General features: G+C 49.4%; 9 protein-coding genes across 9 annotated transcripts; 3 read left to right on the forward strand and 6 right to left on the reverse strand.

The window, feature by feature from the left end:
* Positions 1 to 128: 128 nt before the first annotated feature.
* N7443_007677 (uncharacterized protein) lies at positions 129 to 1,415 on the forward strand (the record flags this gene model as incomplete). The annotated part of the gene is made up of 2 exons (XM_056887733.1): positions 129 to 337; positions 395 to 1,415. The coding sequence occupies 2 exons, from the start codon at positions 129 to 131 to the stop codon at positions 1,413 to 1,415; spliced, it is 1,230 nt and encodes a 409-aa protein (XP_056739424.1).
* Positions 1,416 to 1,598: 183 nt separating this feature from the next.
* On the reverse strand, positions 1,599 to 2,515 carry rpnL (proteasome regulatory particle lid subunit rpnL; the record flags this gene model as incomplete). The annotated part of the gene is made up of 2 exons (XM_056887734.1): positions 1,599 to 1,877; positions 1,949 to 2,515. 2 exons carry the CDS (start codon positions 2,513 to 2,515, stop codon positions 1,599 to 1,601), a joined length of 846 nt encoding a protein of 281 aa, XP_056739425.1.
* A 310-nt stretch (positions 2,516 to 2,825) lies between these two features.
* N7443_007679 (S53 family peptidase) lies at positions 2,826 to 4,440 on the reverse strand (the record flags this gene model as incomplete). The annotated part of the gene is made up of 2 exons (XM_056887735.1): positions 2,826 to 3,126; positions 3,176 to 4,440. The coding sequence occupies 2 exons, from the start codon at positions 4,438 to 4,440 to the stop codon at positions 2,826 to 2,828; spliced, it is 1,566 nt and encodes a 521-aa protein (XP_056739426.1).
* Positions 4,441 to 5,538: 1,098 nt separating this feature from the next.
* On the reverse strand, positions 5,539 to 6,465 carry N7443_007680 (class I SAM-dependent methyltransferase; the record flags this gene model as incomplete). The annotated part of the gene is made up of 1 exon (XM_056887736.1): positions 5,539 to 6,465. The coding sequence occupies one exon, from the start codon at positions 6,463 to 6,465 to the stop codon at positions 5,539 to 5,541; it is 927 nt and encodes a 308-aa protein (XP_056739427.1).
* Positions 6,466 to 6,848: 383 nt separating this feature from the next.
* N7443_007681 (alpha/beta fold hydrolase) lies at positions 6,849 to 7,829 on the forward strand (the record flags this gene model as incomplete). The annotated part of the gene is made up of 1 exon (XM_056887737.1): positions 6,849 to 7,829. One exon carries the CDS (start codon positions 6,849 to 6,851, stop codon positions 7,827 to 7,829), a length of 981 nt encoding a protein of 326 aa, XP_056739428.1.
* A 996-nt stretch (positions 7,830 to 8,825) lies between these two features.
* N7443_007682 (putative tubulin-specific chaperone c) lies at positions 8,826 to 10,216 on the forward strand (the record flags this gene model as incomplete). The annotated part of the gene is made up of 4 exons (XM_056887738.1): positions 8,826 to 8,943; positions 9,022 to 9,182; positions 9,234 to 9,959; positions 10,013 to 10,216. 4 exons carry the CDS (start codon positions 8,826 to 8,828, stop codon positions 10,214 to 10,216), a joined length of 1,209 nt encoding a protein of 402 aa, XP_056739429.1.
* A 633-nt stretch (positions 10,217 to 10,849) lies between these two features.
* On the reverse strand, positions 10,850 to 12,469 carry N7443_007683 (esterase-like/phytase family protein; the record flags this gene model as incomplete). The annotated part of the gene is made up of 3 exons (XM_056887739.1): positions 10,850 to 10,938; positions 10,989 to 12,157; positions 12,213 to 12,469. The coding sequence occupies 3 exons, from the start codon at positions 12,467 to 12,469 to the stop codon at positions 10,850 to 10,852; spliced, it is 1,515 nt and encodes a 504-aa protein (XP_056739430.1).
* A 412-nt stretch (positions 12,470 to 12,881) lies between these two features.
* N7443_007684 (uncharacterized protein) lies at positions 12,882 to 14,238 on the reverse strand (the record flags this gene model as incomplete). The annotated part of the gene is made up of 4 exons (XM_056887740.1): positions 12,882 to 12,958; positions 13,023 to 13,237; positions 13,294 to 14,066; positions 14,119 to 14,238. The coding sequence occupies 4 exons, from the start codon at positions 14,236 to 14,238 to the stop codon at positions 12,882 to 12,884; spliced, it is 1,185 nt and encodes a 394-aa protein (XP_056739431.1).
* A 239-nt stretch (positions 14,239 to 14,477) lies between these two features.
* Positions 14,478 to 15,203, reverse strand: N7443_007685 (uncharacterized protein; the record flags this gene model as incomplete). Its single annotated transcript, XM_056887741.1, has 1 exon — positions 14,478 to 15,203. One exon carries the CDS (start codon positions 15,201 to 15,203, stop codon positions 14,478 to 14,480), a length of 726 nt encoding a protein of 241 aa, XP_056739432.1.
* Between the last annotated feature and the right edge of the window lie 607 nt (positions 15,204 to 15,810).

Raw genomic sequence — 15,810 nt, forward strand, 5'->3', positions numbered from 1 at the left:
TGCACAAACTTGAATTGCCGTCTATTCTCGTGATATAAATCTGAAGATCATCTTCAACTCCAGACCCCCCCCCCCATCATTCATTGATTTCATATAAATCAAGCTCCAAAGAGCTAACAGCCGCGAAAATGGCCGAGAATATGCAGCATCCCAAATCAGCTATAACAGTCTTCTTAGACCAACCGCCAAGCTGCCTCGAGTTCTGTCCCGAGATCCCAGACCATTTCGTGGTCGGCACCTATCTCCTATCAGAAACGAAGAAGGACAATGGAGAGATCCAACAAAGCAAGACCGGAAGTGTGCAGCTCTGGAAATTGGATCCAATCACGGACACATTGTGAGTGACAAATTATCCGTTACTCTCCTTGAAAAGAGCCTCACTAACAAACACCAGAACCCAAGTCCAGAGACTAGTACTACCATACGCCGTCTTCGATCTCCATTTCCACCCCAGAGATAGGAGCAAGTTCGCTATTGCTAGCAGCACAGGAGCAGTCGCACTATTCAGCGTCACCACGGAATCTACACAGCCAACTATCAATCAAATCTGGACAAAACAAGTCCACGAGGATTCCTCCATCCCAGCACTCTTTCTCGCTTGGACTCCAGAGAACTGGTTCTCTCAGACCAAGACAGATGGGTTCGCGGTCACCTTCTCCGATAGCCGGACAGTAGTCTTCGGCACGGAAGGCGATCTCTCCGAGGTTGACAAGATCACAGAATGGGGTGCATTCGAAGCCAAACAGATGATTGAGGTCTGGTTTGTAGCGCTGGCTGCCATGCAGGGAGAAACAACCGAGAAAAAGGATATCATTCCTTTTATGTTCACGGGGAATGACTTTGGATCGTTACACACACGCCGATTCGAACAACATGGGATGGAACCGCGGGATCCTGAAGAGCCACTTGCGCCGATGCTACTTGAGCACGATGATCGGGCTCGTCATCACACAGCCGGCGTGACGAGTATTTTGCCGCTTCCTGTTCCGATGGTGGATGATGCTCCTGTTCTGTTGACTGGGAGCTATGATGAGGGCGTGCGGGTGTACCATGCTACTCGACGTGGAGAGGTGCTCGCTGAGGAGGGACTTGGTGGCGGTGTGTGGCGGCTTCAACTGCTGAACTCGACGGAAACCGGCACTGCTAACTCGGGGTCTGTGGACAGACGCTTCTTGGTGCTGGCGAGTTGCATGCATGCTGGAACTCGAGTTGTGCGAGTTACTCAGACGCAGCAGGATCAGAGTTCTGAGTGGAGTATTGAGGTGCTGGCGGACTTTACGGAGCATGAGAGTATGAATTATGCCAGTGATGTGTGGAAGGGCTCTAAGGCCGAGACGACTGATGCATCGGAGCTGGTTTGCGTGTCTAGCAGCTTCTACGACCGTCGCATGTGTGTCTGGAGAGTCCAATTATAGCATGAGATCAAGTTCCTACGAAATGCAAATACACCAAATCTCTAGGCATGAGTGTTGTCATAAACCGGCTAGGTCAAATCACAATGCAATAGCGACAGGTATACAAGTACATCCGCACCCGAGGACCGATACCAAGAAAAATGAGTAACTATTCGTATCTAGTAAGAAACCGCAGTGCGGCAATTAAACAATCGTCTCCAGTTCCCGAGCGTAGCCCAGTGTATTCTCGATAACTGTGCCACTGGCCACCAGGATATCCCTCTCAGACCGTGTGGCCGCCTCGGGCTCAACAGGGAAGTATATCCGTCCATCGCGGAGAATCCAGCCGCGCTGCTGGGCAAACTCAATAACCGCACCTTCGGACTCCAGGAAGAGAAGATTCTTGGCGTTCGAAATGGGAAGGGAGGGATAGGCCTTCTCCGAGCAGTCGGCGATTTCGCTGCGGATGGTGCCAATTAGAACCTAAGAAGAGGCAAATTTAGTATCAATCTGTACAAGAGCTGTAATTCGAGTAATGGCAGGCGCAAACTCACGTTTGAGAACAGACCAAAGTCCTCGGAAGGCACACGTTCGGACTTCGTCTCCCTCCACACCTTATCATAGCTTCCCTCCATCAAGTTGCGCTCCAGCTCAACGGGGTATTTAATGTATGGGTTGTCTTCGACACGAGCGCCCTTCAAGCTGGCCTCTTCCACCAAGCCTTCAAGCACAGTGTGGAAGTTGGCGCTATCACCCATGCTCAACAGCAGCAAGAGGTACAATCCTGTGATTTTGCTACGTTGGCTGGTTGTCGAGTCCACCTCGGACGAAGTCTGACCCGGCAAACCGGCATGTCGCTCAAGGTCGTAGAACGGCTGAAGTTGCTGGTAGTACCTTGTGAAGGTCTGCGCGTCGGTCTGTCGAATGGAGGCGATGGCGCCCAGCTCGAGAACTGTGCGGGCGAGAACGACAAGCTGGGGAGATGTGGAGGGGGTCGGGATCAGGGCATTTTGCAGGAGAAGGGCGCGCTTGGCTTTGCTGAGGAGGTCGTTGGCGGCATCCAGTTGCTTGTGCTCGAGAGCGTTTGTGAGCTGCGGAACGATGGTCTTGAGGTCGGCCATGGTGCAGGGATGTGAAAGAGAGGTATGGGAGAGATGAGATAACGCTAAGCAATAAGAGGAAGCCGAATGACTGCACCAGCGAGCAAGAGAGTATCGGAATGCCGAGTTGGATGATGAGAGATGGTGAAGGGCCATGACGGAGCTGCCGTAGGCGGTCAACATCGCTACACGTGACCCTAATAAATAGAGCTTCCAACGTGGTCGTCGAGCTTCTTCTCTAGCTACACCTATTTTACACGAAATCATTTTATTTCCAGAAAAAGGACCTTCATGACTACATAAATGACTTCCGTTGCACACAGTCGCTGTATCAATATGAATCTGAGGAAAGGACCAGCTCGGCTAAGGTTTGGAAGAAGGGCGTTCCCAATCCACTGACAGGATCCCATCCTTCCGTAGCATTCCAGCTTGCATAGGGAACATAAGGAACACTTATTCCCGTCTGGCTTAACCCGTAACACCCTCGGGATCCTCCATTTGTAATGTCCGTGAGCCCAGCCTTACCGATAGCATACAACCATGGATTGAGGAAACCCATCCGAGGCTTTCCTTGCGCAAGACGGAGTGAATTCAACTGAGACACAATGCCTGCGAATACTGGTCCCGCAGCGCTAAATGCTATCAGTAAACCGTAGATGTTATTATATTGGAAATACATACCTGGTTCCGCTTATTTTGAACCATGTCTTATGGTCGCGAATGAGAAAGTTCTTGGCCTGAGCTGCGACATCTGGGATTCCTCGGCCCTTCGGATTATACAGCCCCTTCCATTGATCGTTGTCTAAGCGTTCAAAATAGCCTTGTACTGCTTGATCCTGGTATGCGGGTCGAGGGAACAAATCGGAGAATCCACCCCCTGAGAAACCAGCGGCTCCTTCTGGGTTAATCCCGGATGTTCCACCGACCGAGGTAACGAATGGACAAGATGCTGGAAACCCTGGAATGAATTTGATTTTCTTGGATCCATCATTGCTCTGGCATGAACTTCCCACTCCGGAGTCCCCACTGCTGAAGATAACCGACACGCCTCGGGCGCCAAGTTGGGCAAAGAGACTACATACTGCACGTGCGTATGATGGAGGCACACTCTGCTCAGATTCTCCGTATGAAGTCGAAAGAACCGCTGGGAGCTGGTCACCTGGTAGATCGATGAGATAGTGCAGCTGTTCTAGGAAAGGCTCGTTTCCTGAGTTACTAGCATCCGGCTGGTCTGCATCAGGTACAAGAGGACCCCGACCACCCGTGCTGTAAAAAGTCGTCAATGTACCGTGTGCCATAGCAACAGCGTACTGAATATCCAGACTTGCCTCGGTGGCCATTTGAGGGGATTTCTCATCATTGATTCCGCTATTAATGGTGACCACTGTGAAATCATCCTCCATCTCACCTGTCAGGAACCTGTTTCTGAAGTGATTGAAATCACTGTGACGGGCATATTGGTTCAAAAATCCCGAGATACCCAATCGATTCCATGGAGAAGGTGTTGCTGTATGATCATTGAGACCATACAGCTCTCTGAGGCAGTCTGGTCGGATGACTGTTCCGCACTCTGCCTTTAGATCCTCTAGTGTGGCGATAATTGGTTGATCGATCGGTAAGGCGCTCAGTGGATTGAAATTGCCAAATCGCGTTGTTGGTTGAATCAATTGAACGTGAGGATGTATATCATTCGGCAAGGAGTAGCCAAGTGTTCGGAGAACCGTGCTATTCGCTGTGTGGTGATGGTAGTGAAAGTATTCTGTCTTCAACATATGCTCTGCTTGAGAAACAGGCGCTTTGAAAGAGACCCAGTTACCATTAATCTGAATGTCGTTGGAAGAGACGTTCTCTGAGTGTAGCCATGATAGAATCTGACAAGATACGATAGTGTCCGGTCGCAAAATCCTTTGTATCTCTTCTTGTTTCATATGCTGTCCGTAGTGCATGTGACCTGGTGTTGAAATATCGATCACATTTTGCTCGAAGGTGGTAGTACTTGGCTGAATTATAGCAAGGCGAAAGGTTAGGATGGTCGAAGGCAAAGGCTTGCTGCCTCTCAGCCATCCTGATGGCGGTCCCTCCAGCTGTTCCACTATTTGATAGCTGGAATTAATTGATAAGGCCCACTGAACAAGACAAAGAGTATGTATTAAGAGTTTCAGAATATAGATGGCGACGATCATGGTGTTTGTGCCAGCAGCTAGGCAGCACATAGGAGATATGAATTACTGGCAGCCTTCTTGTTAACGGATTGAACACCAGGCGATGACACAAAAATCGACACTTGGCCAGTAACTTAACTGGACAATAGGACGTCCGATTTGATTGCAGCAGAAAGTTCGACTACGAATCTATGAAAGAATCCCAAAAGCTGTTGTCAGATAACGGATGTTGTTGATTGGATGAACCGAGCATTCCCTTTTCAGATGTCAATAGGGCTCAATAGGAAAATTTTCTAAATTATTTTTCAAATTAGTCAGTGCGTAATCTTAGATTATCTCGACATTGCCGATAACAGATTCTACGTACAGTAGTCGTCTAATTCTAACACAAACTCTCACGGATATGACTTGATGCCGGTAGAAATGATCTATCATCTTAAGAATTATACCGTCATGTTCTTTAAAATCTCGTAGAATCGTGAGGCAGTTCTGCCGAACTACTACCTATCATGTCTTAAACAACCACATAGGGCGAATCTAAGAAGACTAGGTGCTATAGCAAGGCTGGGCGCTCTAAAAAGGCTGGTGGGGCTGACAACGCTGCCTGTTCTATTGGGGACAAGTTTATCAACTCTTTGATATTACCATACTCACTATAACGTCTAAATCTTGCTCATTTTGTCAGGCCCGGGAGAGCAAGTGATTTTCTCTCTACGAAACAGATCGCTCCGGATGTATATGCAGATACTTACCTTATGTGGCTCTACGATAAATAAAAAGCTTCCAAGCTAGCCCCTATTCATTTCCCGGTAAATCCATTCAGGAAAAGTTCAGTTTATAATAATACAAAAAGTAGAGAGTAAATCATGTACAGTGACCCATTCACTCTCGGTCTCCCCCGAACTCAAAGCGAAGGAATTGAGCTGCCTTTCTAAGACTAGGTATCCATGACATCAAATACATGATCACACGATTGGAAAGTGCAAATTTCTCGACGCCGCTGGCCTCAACAAAACAAACTGACTCGGCCAGTCTCACGCCAGTATAAATTCCCTCCAATGATTTTGGATCGTCAGTGGCCCACTGAAAGATAGCCCCAGTTTCACTTACAACCTTGAGGGGCGTCTCCACCACGCGCTTCAAAACTATTGTGCTGATGCATTCAAAAATCATCTCGCCATGCTTGAAACTTTGGCATAACTGCAACAAAAGGCCTTTTACTTCGTCTTCAAGGAGGTAGGACAAAAGCCCCTCCATAATTATAAGAACCGGCCTGTCGTTTGGAATATTTTTTATCCATGTGTGTTCAAGAACGTTGGCAGCAATCAGAGAATAATCCCGATCAGGTATTGATGTTGGTAAGACTTGTTTTCGGAGCTCGATGACTTTGGGCAGATCAATGTCAAACCAGCGTGAAGTATTTGTCCATGGAACACGTTGCATGCGACTATCAAGACCACATGCCAAGTGCACAACAGTCGCGCATGGGTGTTTCATTAAAAATGCCGTTGTCCATTTATCAAACTGGCTCGTCCGTAAACAGACGCCAGCGCACTGAAATGGTGTCATGGTCATCGCATCTTGGTCAAAACTGAGTTTGTCGATTGTGTTCTGGGCGTAGGGGTCGCCCAGAATAGCGTTTGATGAAACTGCGTCGGACGCGCGTGCTATTAGAGGTATAAAAAGCGTCTGTGCAACGCCGGAGAGATTTATTCGCGCTTTCGCGTGCTCTTGAGGCTGCCCGTTAAGGTCATGGCGAAGTTCGCTCTGGGTATGGCCTGGAGCCTCAGGTTGGCAAGTCTCAGTCATCTGGTCTGTCCAGCTTCTCTAAGGCGTTGGGTCTTGGAGAATCTGTTTGCCTTCAAGACTCAAGACATTCTTAGGACTCTTCGGCCGCAAGAAAGCAAACCAAGAGGCTTGTGCGGTGCCGAAAGTCCCCGCCCCTTATTAAAACGCGTAAGCACGAGATTCGAACTGAGCATGACGCCAACGAGCATTGCCTCATTCCAGATCCTCAATCTGGGGAAACTTGATTGTGAATAGACGTGATGGAGTCTTATCGTCAAATGCTCTAAAAATGGATCAAATTGGCAAGCGCTTACTGATAGTTGGATGTTGACCCACTTCACCGAATCACTCATCCAAGTGAACTTCCCGCCGCCTCACTATTCCACCATCTCAGATTCACCAACATGCCAAACACCTTAATCGTGCTACCGCGCCCGGGTGCGACTATTTCCGGTAAGGCACGGTCTATCCAAGCTCCATCCGAAGCTGCCTTCGTCGCAACTTTTGGGAGTCTGCTACCTGCAGCATCTTATATGCAAACCACCCACGGCAGAGCCGCATATTATGAGCTGTCCCCTTCATCTTCCGTACCTGCAGATTGCAAGAAGCCAATCACTCGCGTGATTTTCGTGCACGGTGTCCAGACACCTGCGATCGGCCTGCAGCCGTTGGCAAGCACCTTGTCTTCGCGTTTCCCATATGCTCAATGTGTACTTGTTGATCTGTGGGGCCACGGTCTTACGGAGACACCGGTTGTGCCTCACGATGCAACCCTCTTTCATTCATTGCTAGAGGCATTGTTGGGGCATCTTGGATGGGATAATGCTCATTTCGTGGGTTATTCGTTTGGTGGGTCGACAACGGCCTCTTTCGCGGCTGCCTACCCCGAACGGGTAGCGTCCATGGCGCTTGTTGCACCTGCTGGTCTACTCCGCTCTGCGCAATTTGACGACGTGGAGAAAAGTTACTTGCGTGGTGGCGAGGGAGTAGAGGACAACGCCCAAGAGTGGATCATGGAGTGGCTTAACGGAGGGAAATTAGTTGTTCCCTCGGATTGGAAGGAGAGGGTTCAACGAGGTGAAGTAGTCGCTGAGGCAGTTCGCAATTGGCAAATGAAGGAGCATGAAGGGCATCCTGCGAGTGTAGTGGGTATCTTCAGAGATGGTGGGGCTCTGGATAAACATGCCGACTTTGCTGAGGCGGCAAAGAAGGATATTCGGAATCTATGTGTCCTAGGAGAACTAGATGACATATGCAGCATGCAGGACTTGAACAGCATTGGGATGCACAATGTACATGTCGTTCCACAGGTGGGCCATGGAGTTGTTAGACAGGAGGTGGCAGAGGTTGCTCGACTCATCGAGGAGTTCTGGAACAACCTATAAATTTCAATCAATTCAGAATGAGATCCATGGATAGACTTCAAAGGTTGTATGGATCTATATATTCTGCAAGTACTTTCAATGTTTGCTCAGCTGCCTACAGCCCTATCGAGAAGATTGTCTAATGGGTCTACAACTTGCTTTTTACAATTCAACTGTTTCCTCTCAGCATTGTTTTGGGCATTTCCTTGAAGGTGTCCAAAACTGAAAGAGATTGTCCGAGGCGGTGGAATGTCTCAGCGGAACACCCTTGAGGGTGAGAGGGCTATTGTGGAATACTATGCACATCTGAGCAATTACAAGTTCGATCTGTCATGGAGTGTAGCATGTTTCGGCCGATTATACCAGGTGCCAAACTATAGTCAGTGTGCTCTTGGCCATTAAAAGTCAATATCAAGTGGGCTGAATCTCATCAAGGCGAATCCAGCCAACGAAGTTGATGAATAATGGCATCCTAAGATCGAACAGTGTCGTTAAACGTTGATGCCTTGGCGCCTGATATATTGATGTGGATCATTGAAATTCCGAGTGCCGAGATGCGGGATGATCGACGTCACTGAGTAGCGTGCGCAATCGCCAGTGAAAGAGAAGGACTGTTTCTCCACTCTCAAAGAACTCCTATAGTGAAGCTGCAGATATCTATCCAAGTGTTGTATTGTTGACGAACTGAGTGGTGCCGAGGGAAGTGTAGCTGTCATCCCCGCATCTTTCCAGATCCAGTGGAGATTGCTGGTTGTCGATTGGCAGCTCTTGGACCCTGTCCTCGTCAAACCCTCTGACGATCCTGTCTCGGTCTCCCAGAACGTCTTTCTCTGAAACAGGAAGGATACCCTGCTTCCTGCTTCGATCTTACTCAGAACTCAATTGAGGGGGTGGCATGATTCGCTAAGCTGGAATCGACGTCATTCCTACATTCCAGCTATCGCGTGATATACTCCCCAGCTTCCGACTCCGAGTTCACACTTTACCCCCCTCGTCTCACTCCACCCCGCATTCACCATGGCAGAGCCGGATATCCAGCATATGCGCCGCATGTCGGCAGACAACCAAACCATCCTGAAATCCGAGATCCCTTTGAAGGAACGGTTCTTCCGCTACTTTCAGCATGAAATCACCGGTATGTCTCTTTCCTGTCTTTAAACAACCCATGATCGTAGCGAAAGGGGATATGCGATTGCTAACCTGAGAAATATAGCTCTTCAACAACAAATGGACAGTCTGGAGGATACATCTCTCGTCGGTGGTGAACGTGCCGATGCGACTGACCACTGCCTCGCCGGCATCGTGCGACTGTCAAACGAGGTCAAGGATGCAGCGAGCTACATCCCAACCTACGACCAACGAGTCTATGCGGAGGTATACATCTGAAACATGTTTATATCACAACTTCAATGCTTATTTCCACAGGCTATCAAAGCCTTGCAGGACAAGCTGAACGAGACACGCGCTGCCTTCGAGCCTCGAGCGAAATTTGCCTTCAAGACTAAGAAGAATGCATCTGCCATCTCCCTGACCGATGCAGCAACACTGGCAGCGGAGGGCCGTCGCAGCATTCCCGGCTATCGCTCGCCTGGAGCCTCCTCGGTCGGCTCATCCGCGAATCACACCCCGAACTATCCCTCCACCCCTCTGAACGAACCTGACAAGCAACATCAAGAGAGACCGGAACTGGCACCGACATCATTCCCGGGTATTTCAATCGGCGAGCTCGAGCTCAAGCCTCCCTCTGATTCTAAGCCTGTGTCCGCCTTCGCTGCTACCGGTATTACCTCCGTCTCAGTGAATAATCACTACGGTTTACACATCATGCTACCCTCCTCTGGCTCGGTATCTTCGGTCCCTGCGTCAATTACTTCCTTGGAACACTGCATTGTCGACATGTCTATTCCCACGGTCAATAGTAAGCCCTTCGCCAGCTTGACGATCAAGGGCGTCGAGGAAAGTCTTTTGATTTGTGGCCAGGTTGCTGGCCCTGCACATATCACGGGCGTAGAACACAGCATCCTCGTGGTATCTTGCCGACAGTTCCGCATGCACAACTGCAAAGACGTCGATGTGTACCTCAGCTGCTCGAGTAATCCCATCATTGAGGACTGCTCAAACATCCGGTTCGGTCGGATACCGAAAGCATATGTGAGTGTTCCTCCTTGTAAGTTACTTTGACAATCAGCTAATTCCCTCTTCAGTCTTTCCGCCACGACCGCCCCGACCACGAAGATCGCTGGAGCCAAGTCGAAGATTTCAAGTGGATCAAGCCGGAGCCCAGTCCCAATTGGAGTCTCCTGGGTTCAAGCGATGCTGTTCCCGAGGAGGTCTGGGCGGAGATTGTTCCCGGCGGGCCGGGTTGGTCACTCGATGATATTCTGCATGCCATCAAGTTGGTCAAGTAAAGATTAAGCGGTCTTCAATCTTCTCTGCCGTTCAATTGAAGTTTTCTTTTACCACGGAAATCAAAATTAACAATCTTCCTCAGTCTATCTGTCAAATTAACTCTTTTTTTAATTCTATTCGAGTCCAATAGTACTATCAAGTTTCTCAAGCCTCTACTTTAAGTAGCACGCTGCGCGAAAACGGGTCACTTGCCTTGTTCACTTGTGAAGTAGGCGGTCATTAGGACCATTGAATGCAAAGACGCCTACCCGGCTTTTTCCTTTTCGATGTTTTATTTGAATCTACCAAGGACGACAAAATAACAAAATCTTGGAATGAAAACCAGAAATCTAAAAACCCCGGCGGCCACCTGTCGAAACTACTGCCTTGCCAAAGAGATTATTCGAATGAGTCCCATTTAGCAGCGATGACTTATGCTTCTAATCGTGTTTCAGCTCGAGGCTGAACATCATGTAGCCAAAAAACAAGATACATATACCATATGGGTCTCCCTAAAGGGGCCGTGCTCGTTCAAGCTACGCAATATAGGATAATTGACATTTAGTAGCCTTTGGCAATATCTACTATCATCCGATATGTACCATGTTAACCCACATGCTTAGCCGAAACCACTGTTTTCTCTGTACAGTAGATCAAAATTCCACCTTGAAAGCCAAGACCTGATTATCAAGATTATACCCAGAGGCATCCTTGTAGGGGAACTTTCCGAAGTTCATGTACCCTGCAAAACGTCAGAACCAACGGTAAATTATCAATAGAATCCAAACTTACCATCCTGAGTGATGAAATCATTATCACTCCAACTAAAGAGGAAATACTCCTTCCTCCCACCAGCAGGCACAAGAGCCAGCGACTCCCATTTCTCATTCAGCAGCCACTGATCCTGCGCACCACCATTGTGAAGTCGGAACTTGCCCAGCTCCGAGTTAACATTAAAGTCCAAGAAAGTACAGTACTCAGCCGGAGTGATACCGGAATCGAGCACGCCCTCTGAAGAAGCAATGGAGCCAGTCGCGGTATCATAGTCATTAATTGCTTTCAGATCTGTGGCATCTGCTTTCTTGCTCAGGACGGAGAAGACATCCGCGTTTCGGTATACGGATAGACTCTCGTCCTGACCGTGTCCGAAGCCGGAGTCGCGCGCGAGCACTAGGAAGTCGCCTGACGGGAGTTGGTGAATTTCAGACTGTGCGGCAACTTTGTTTGCTTTACTGGCGTGAGATGAGGTGTAGTCGAAGTACTTGGGGAGCATTACGACCCATTCGTGGATGTACTTGGGCTTTTTGCCGGAGATATCATACGCGAGCATGCGAGCAGGTTGTTTTGTTTGCTTGTCCGGTCCGCCCTCTTGGTCGAGAGCGGACTGCATGAGCGCGTATAGGGTCTTTCCATCGGGGGAGATGGTCAATCCTTCGAGACCTTGGTTGTTTGCCCGGCCTGTAGTAGTGTCCTCGGGGTTTGGGACTTCCGAAGGGTCGTATAGAGGCGGCGTGTCTGAGTTGAAGCTGAGGGTTTCGTTGCGGCGGGGGAGGTATGCTTGTGGGGGTTGGATCGCGAGCTCCATCTTACCCTTGGCGCTGAACTTGTAAATGTATGGGCCGTACTCATCGGATACCCAAAACCCGCCATCTCGAGCAAGTGCCAGGCCTTCTGCGTCGACGGAGATTCGACGTCCGCCTTTCCCGGCGCCGCCAAATCCATTTCCTGTGTAGGTTGCCACAGGAAGAGGTGGGAAGCCCTTGTAGGAGCCGTAGCCGGTGATATCAGCATCTAGGCCAGTGGTTGGCTCGCCGTCCGGTCCAGTCAAGAGGATCGTGTCGAGATATTCCAGCTGAATGTTGGGGTCAGAGGGGTTCTCGAGCGTCGCATGGGTAGCAAGCTTGAGCGTGACTGCGATCTTATGGATGCGACTTTGGAAATTGAGAGTACCATTTGTGTTCCTGGGGATATGTCAATATAATGTGCATTCGTTCATAAACGTATAGTGAATCTCACCAGCCGCGGTCAGGGATGGCCCAAGCCGTGCCATGATAGGCACCATTTTTCTTGTGCCAGGATGACTGATCAATAGCAACAGAGCTACCAATGCCGCCAATCGTGTCACCGTATTTATCAGTCGCGTTGGCTGGAATGAATCCATAGCCCGCCAGGCCGGTATACTTGTACGTCGTACCGGCACATGTAGTCTGGTTGACAACATGCGCGGCAGATGCAGCCACAGCCAGGCATGAAACCACCAAAGTCGACTTCATAATGTATGATGTTTGTCATCCTCAAGTGGGAGCCCCGCGCTGCTTTATGCGAGCGCTCGACTCCGACCGACTCCGACTTCGCATGGTCGGATGGTAGGACAGCGTGATACACGCTAGACCCGGGGCTAAGGGACGGGGCCAGTCAACGTGCGAGGAGGCGTGACCATCATTCGCTGATCGACACTGCATCGCCAAGATTATCGGCGACATCGGTTATCAATCGGGGATATTGTTCGTGGAGGTCGAAATTAAATGCAGGGGAAAATGACAATCCTTGCCGACCCGGGCGTTTATAGCTCTTAGTGGCGTTCAGGTGCGATCTCGTCTACCTATTCTGACATTCACATTGTTCGCAAAAATATTGCTGCTGATTTTTACGCTAAGTAGAATTGACGGCCTTAAAGAATTACAACTAGGTGTTCCAAGTTGTTTGCAGCGTGGCATACTTTTTCCCATGCATACCCAAATCTTGGAAGATGGTCTGATCACCTATAGACAAAGTTAATGACCTGCTTTAATGAGATGACGCAGGTATGGGGCGACTATTTCTTACCCTGGAGGGCCTCGACACGATGTTCATTTTCCTTTTCCAGTTTTTCCAGTTCCTGCCCTGGCTCCTGCTCGTGAGGTTCCTTGTTTCCTTCGGCTGTCGCAGCTTTGCCCAGAGAGCCCTGTGCCTCGCCGACCATCAGGAACTGGGCATTAGGATATTCAACGAGCTCTGGTTCCAGAGGAATCCATCGGAGATCCCCGAACTTCTCCAGCACTCTAGTCAAAGTTAAAATCGACAATCACATCTCAAGACATGTTCAAAAGTGACTTACGGTGCGGGATACTCAGGATCTTTCGGTAGCTGCGCAAAAGCGGGACCGGGATATTTTGGATTTTTCGATGAAACAATCCAGCTACCTTGCTGGTGTATACCAAAACTATTCTGAATCTCACCTGGCTCGGCTGGGATGGTCAGCACGTAGGCGAGGTGGGAGGTCCGCTTGGTCGACGTGATCGCATAGACACCCTCGGCATAAGGTCTAGCCTCGCCAACGGTTCGTTCACCCCGAGTGGCTGTCTGATAAGTCTTGGCCGCAAAGAAGTTTTCTTGCAGATCTTTCATGGTCTGGCCAGCCTTCTCCACAAATCCCATCTCTCTTTCGCCGGGTTTGTTGGGAAATTTTTTCTTTGGGAGCATCATGAGACGACATCGAGCATCTTTGTCAAGCGGTTCTTGGTCATGGTCTAGTTCACCACCGAGAGGAGTAGGCCGGAGCACAAAGAAGCTTCGGGCAACATCTTCGACGCCTTCAGGATCTTCGACGTTGACTCGTGGGCGGAAGAAGAAGTAGATTATTCCCTTTTCCACGATGTTTGACGACACAGCATGTTCTCTCTCTTCAGATTTGTAGACCCCCAACTCTGTGTCGCCTTCAGGCTTTGGTTCCTTTTTTGTCTTTGTTTCCAGGTCACTGTGTATCACAGCTCCTTGTTCATCTGCATTCCTCACCTCAGGCTGCTTGTCAGCGGTAGTCTGATTCCCGGGTTCAGGTGTAGGCTTCGTTTCAGGAGCTTCATCGACTCGACTGGGTGTGACTTCGACAGGCTTTGCCTCCCGTTTGGCTTCCTCAATTTTTTTCTTTCTTAGGTTGGGAAACCTTTTCGCTCGAAGCTTTGCGTTTAGACCCAGGAATTGCCCTATCCGAAGGGTCGATTGAAGAAGTGATAGCCTCCTTTGCTTTTTGGGCGGCCTGGCGTGTAGAGGTTCGAGCAGGCATGGCCAACTTTGGCGTCGTTTCTCAGAATTGGTGAATAAGTCAATAGCGATGTATCGATTGATGGTATCGATATATGAAGAATGGAAGAGACATCCATCCCCGCGCTTTGCTTGCAGTAGAGCCAGCGCGTGTTTGACGACTCATGAGATACAAATGACGTCACCGCTATTTCCTATCACGTGCACTCTTGCACATCGACAATGAGCAAGTCAGGAGGATGGGAAACGGTAGTAGTAACTTCAATCAATGTCCATCTCGTCGGTCAAGGTAGGTTCGTTGGGTACGTCGGTGCTGTAATCATCGGTTGAATGTACATCGGAGCTCGAACTATCGGTGGAGTCGGTCTCGCGGAAATCGTATAGAGAGGCCGCGCGGGTACTTTTGGCAGCATCATCCGATAGCTTATTTCTTTTCCGTCGTCGTATCGGACTAGGTTCCGGTACAGGCATTCGTGGCTCATCGAGCACGGACTTGGCCTTGGTCCGAGACGGCGAGCTCTGGACATGCCCGGATCCGCCGACATTGGGTGATTTGCGCTTTTGGCCTCTTCTCTGGCTTGGAGGCATCTTCACTGTGGGTTTGATGTTGGGAGAGCTGCCTATGCCGTCCATCCACTCTGTCAAGTCGCGCTGCCACCGCTCGAATGAATCCGGCAGACAAGGTAGCTCTGTCCTTGTAGGGATGGGTCCTGGTTCATCGTCGGGTTCTTCAACATCGTATGGTTGAAAGATCTCGTTTGCTGCGTCCTCAATATCTGCAACTTTGGGTGCGCTTGAGATGCTCTCGTGAGTTGGTGTCGAAGGTCCCGAGCCATTCAAGCTATGACCACTGACGTCTGTCGGAGGATAAGTCGCAGTGTTGGTAGTCGAAAATGGCGGAGACTGCAAAACTTCAGGTACTTCATGTAATGGGCTAGTACTTTCCACATCCTCCATTGAAAGATCTTCGTGGGGATCTTCCATCATGTTGAAGTAGGATCAATGTCGATGTACATATCCACACCTCAGTAGCCGTTAGGACAACACGTTGCCACACTAAGGTCGTTATGATTAGAATAGTGGCATGTTTCAGATTGCACAGGGGACTTGAAAGTAAGTTAAAAAAAACAAGGGATCGTCAATTAAGACCGAGAAGGAAATCGAGAGAATCACCCTGCATAGGATATATCGTTGGTCTTCCAGACGTTTCCAGCGGGGAGAGGTTCCTTCCCCCAGATCGCCAATAATAGACACTGACCAACATTCACCCCCACCATGATTAGAAAAACTATGAGCCTGTGTCTGTTGAACCTCAAATGTTCTTCGCTTATCATTAATCAATCATCAATAATTAAAAGAAAACCAGTATAGATAGCTCCAGACCACGTAGCGCGGACCCCTGGCTCACCGCCTTGGGCATGATTGGCTGCCGCGATTCGCTAAATAGAGTCCACGTTTAGTTTACCTTGCTACGTCTACGTTTACCGCTCTAGCACAGGCATCAACGACTGCAGCTTCTACCTTTTTTCTCCCTGGTGGATGCGGTGGCTGCTTCTGTGATCTATCTCTAACTCTGCGGAGCTTGCTACTGCAC

This window comes from Penicillium atrosanguineum (genome assembly GCF_028827265.1).
Source record: "Penicillium atrosanguineum strain IBT 20685 chromosome Unknown utg000006l_segment0_segment0, whole genome shotgun sequence".
Taxonomy (NCBI): Eukaryota; Fungi; Ascomycota; class Eurotiomycetes; order Eurotiales; family Aspergillaceae; genus Penicillium; species Penicillium atrosanguineum.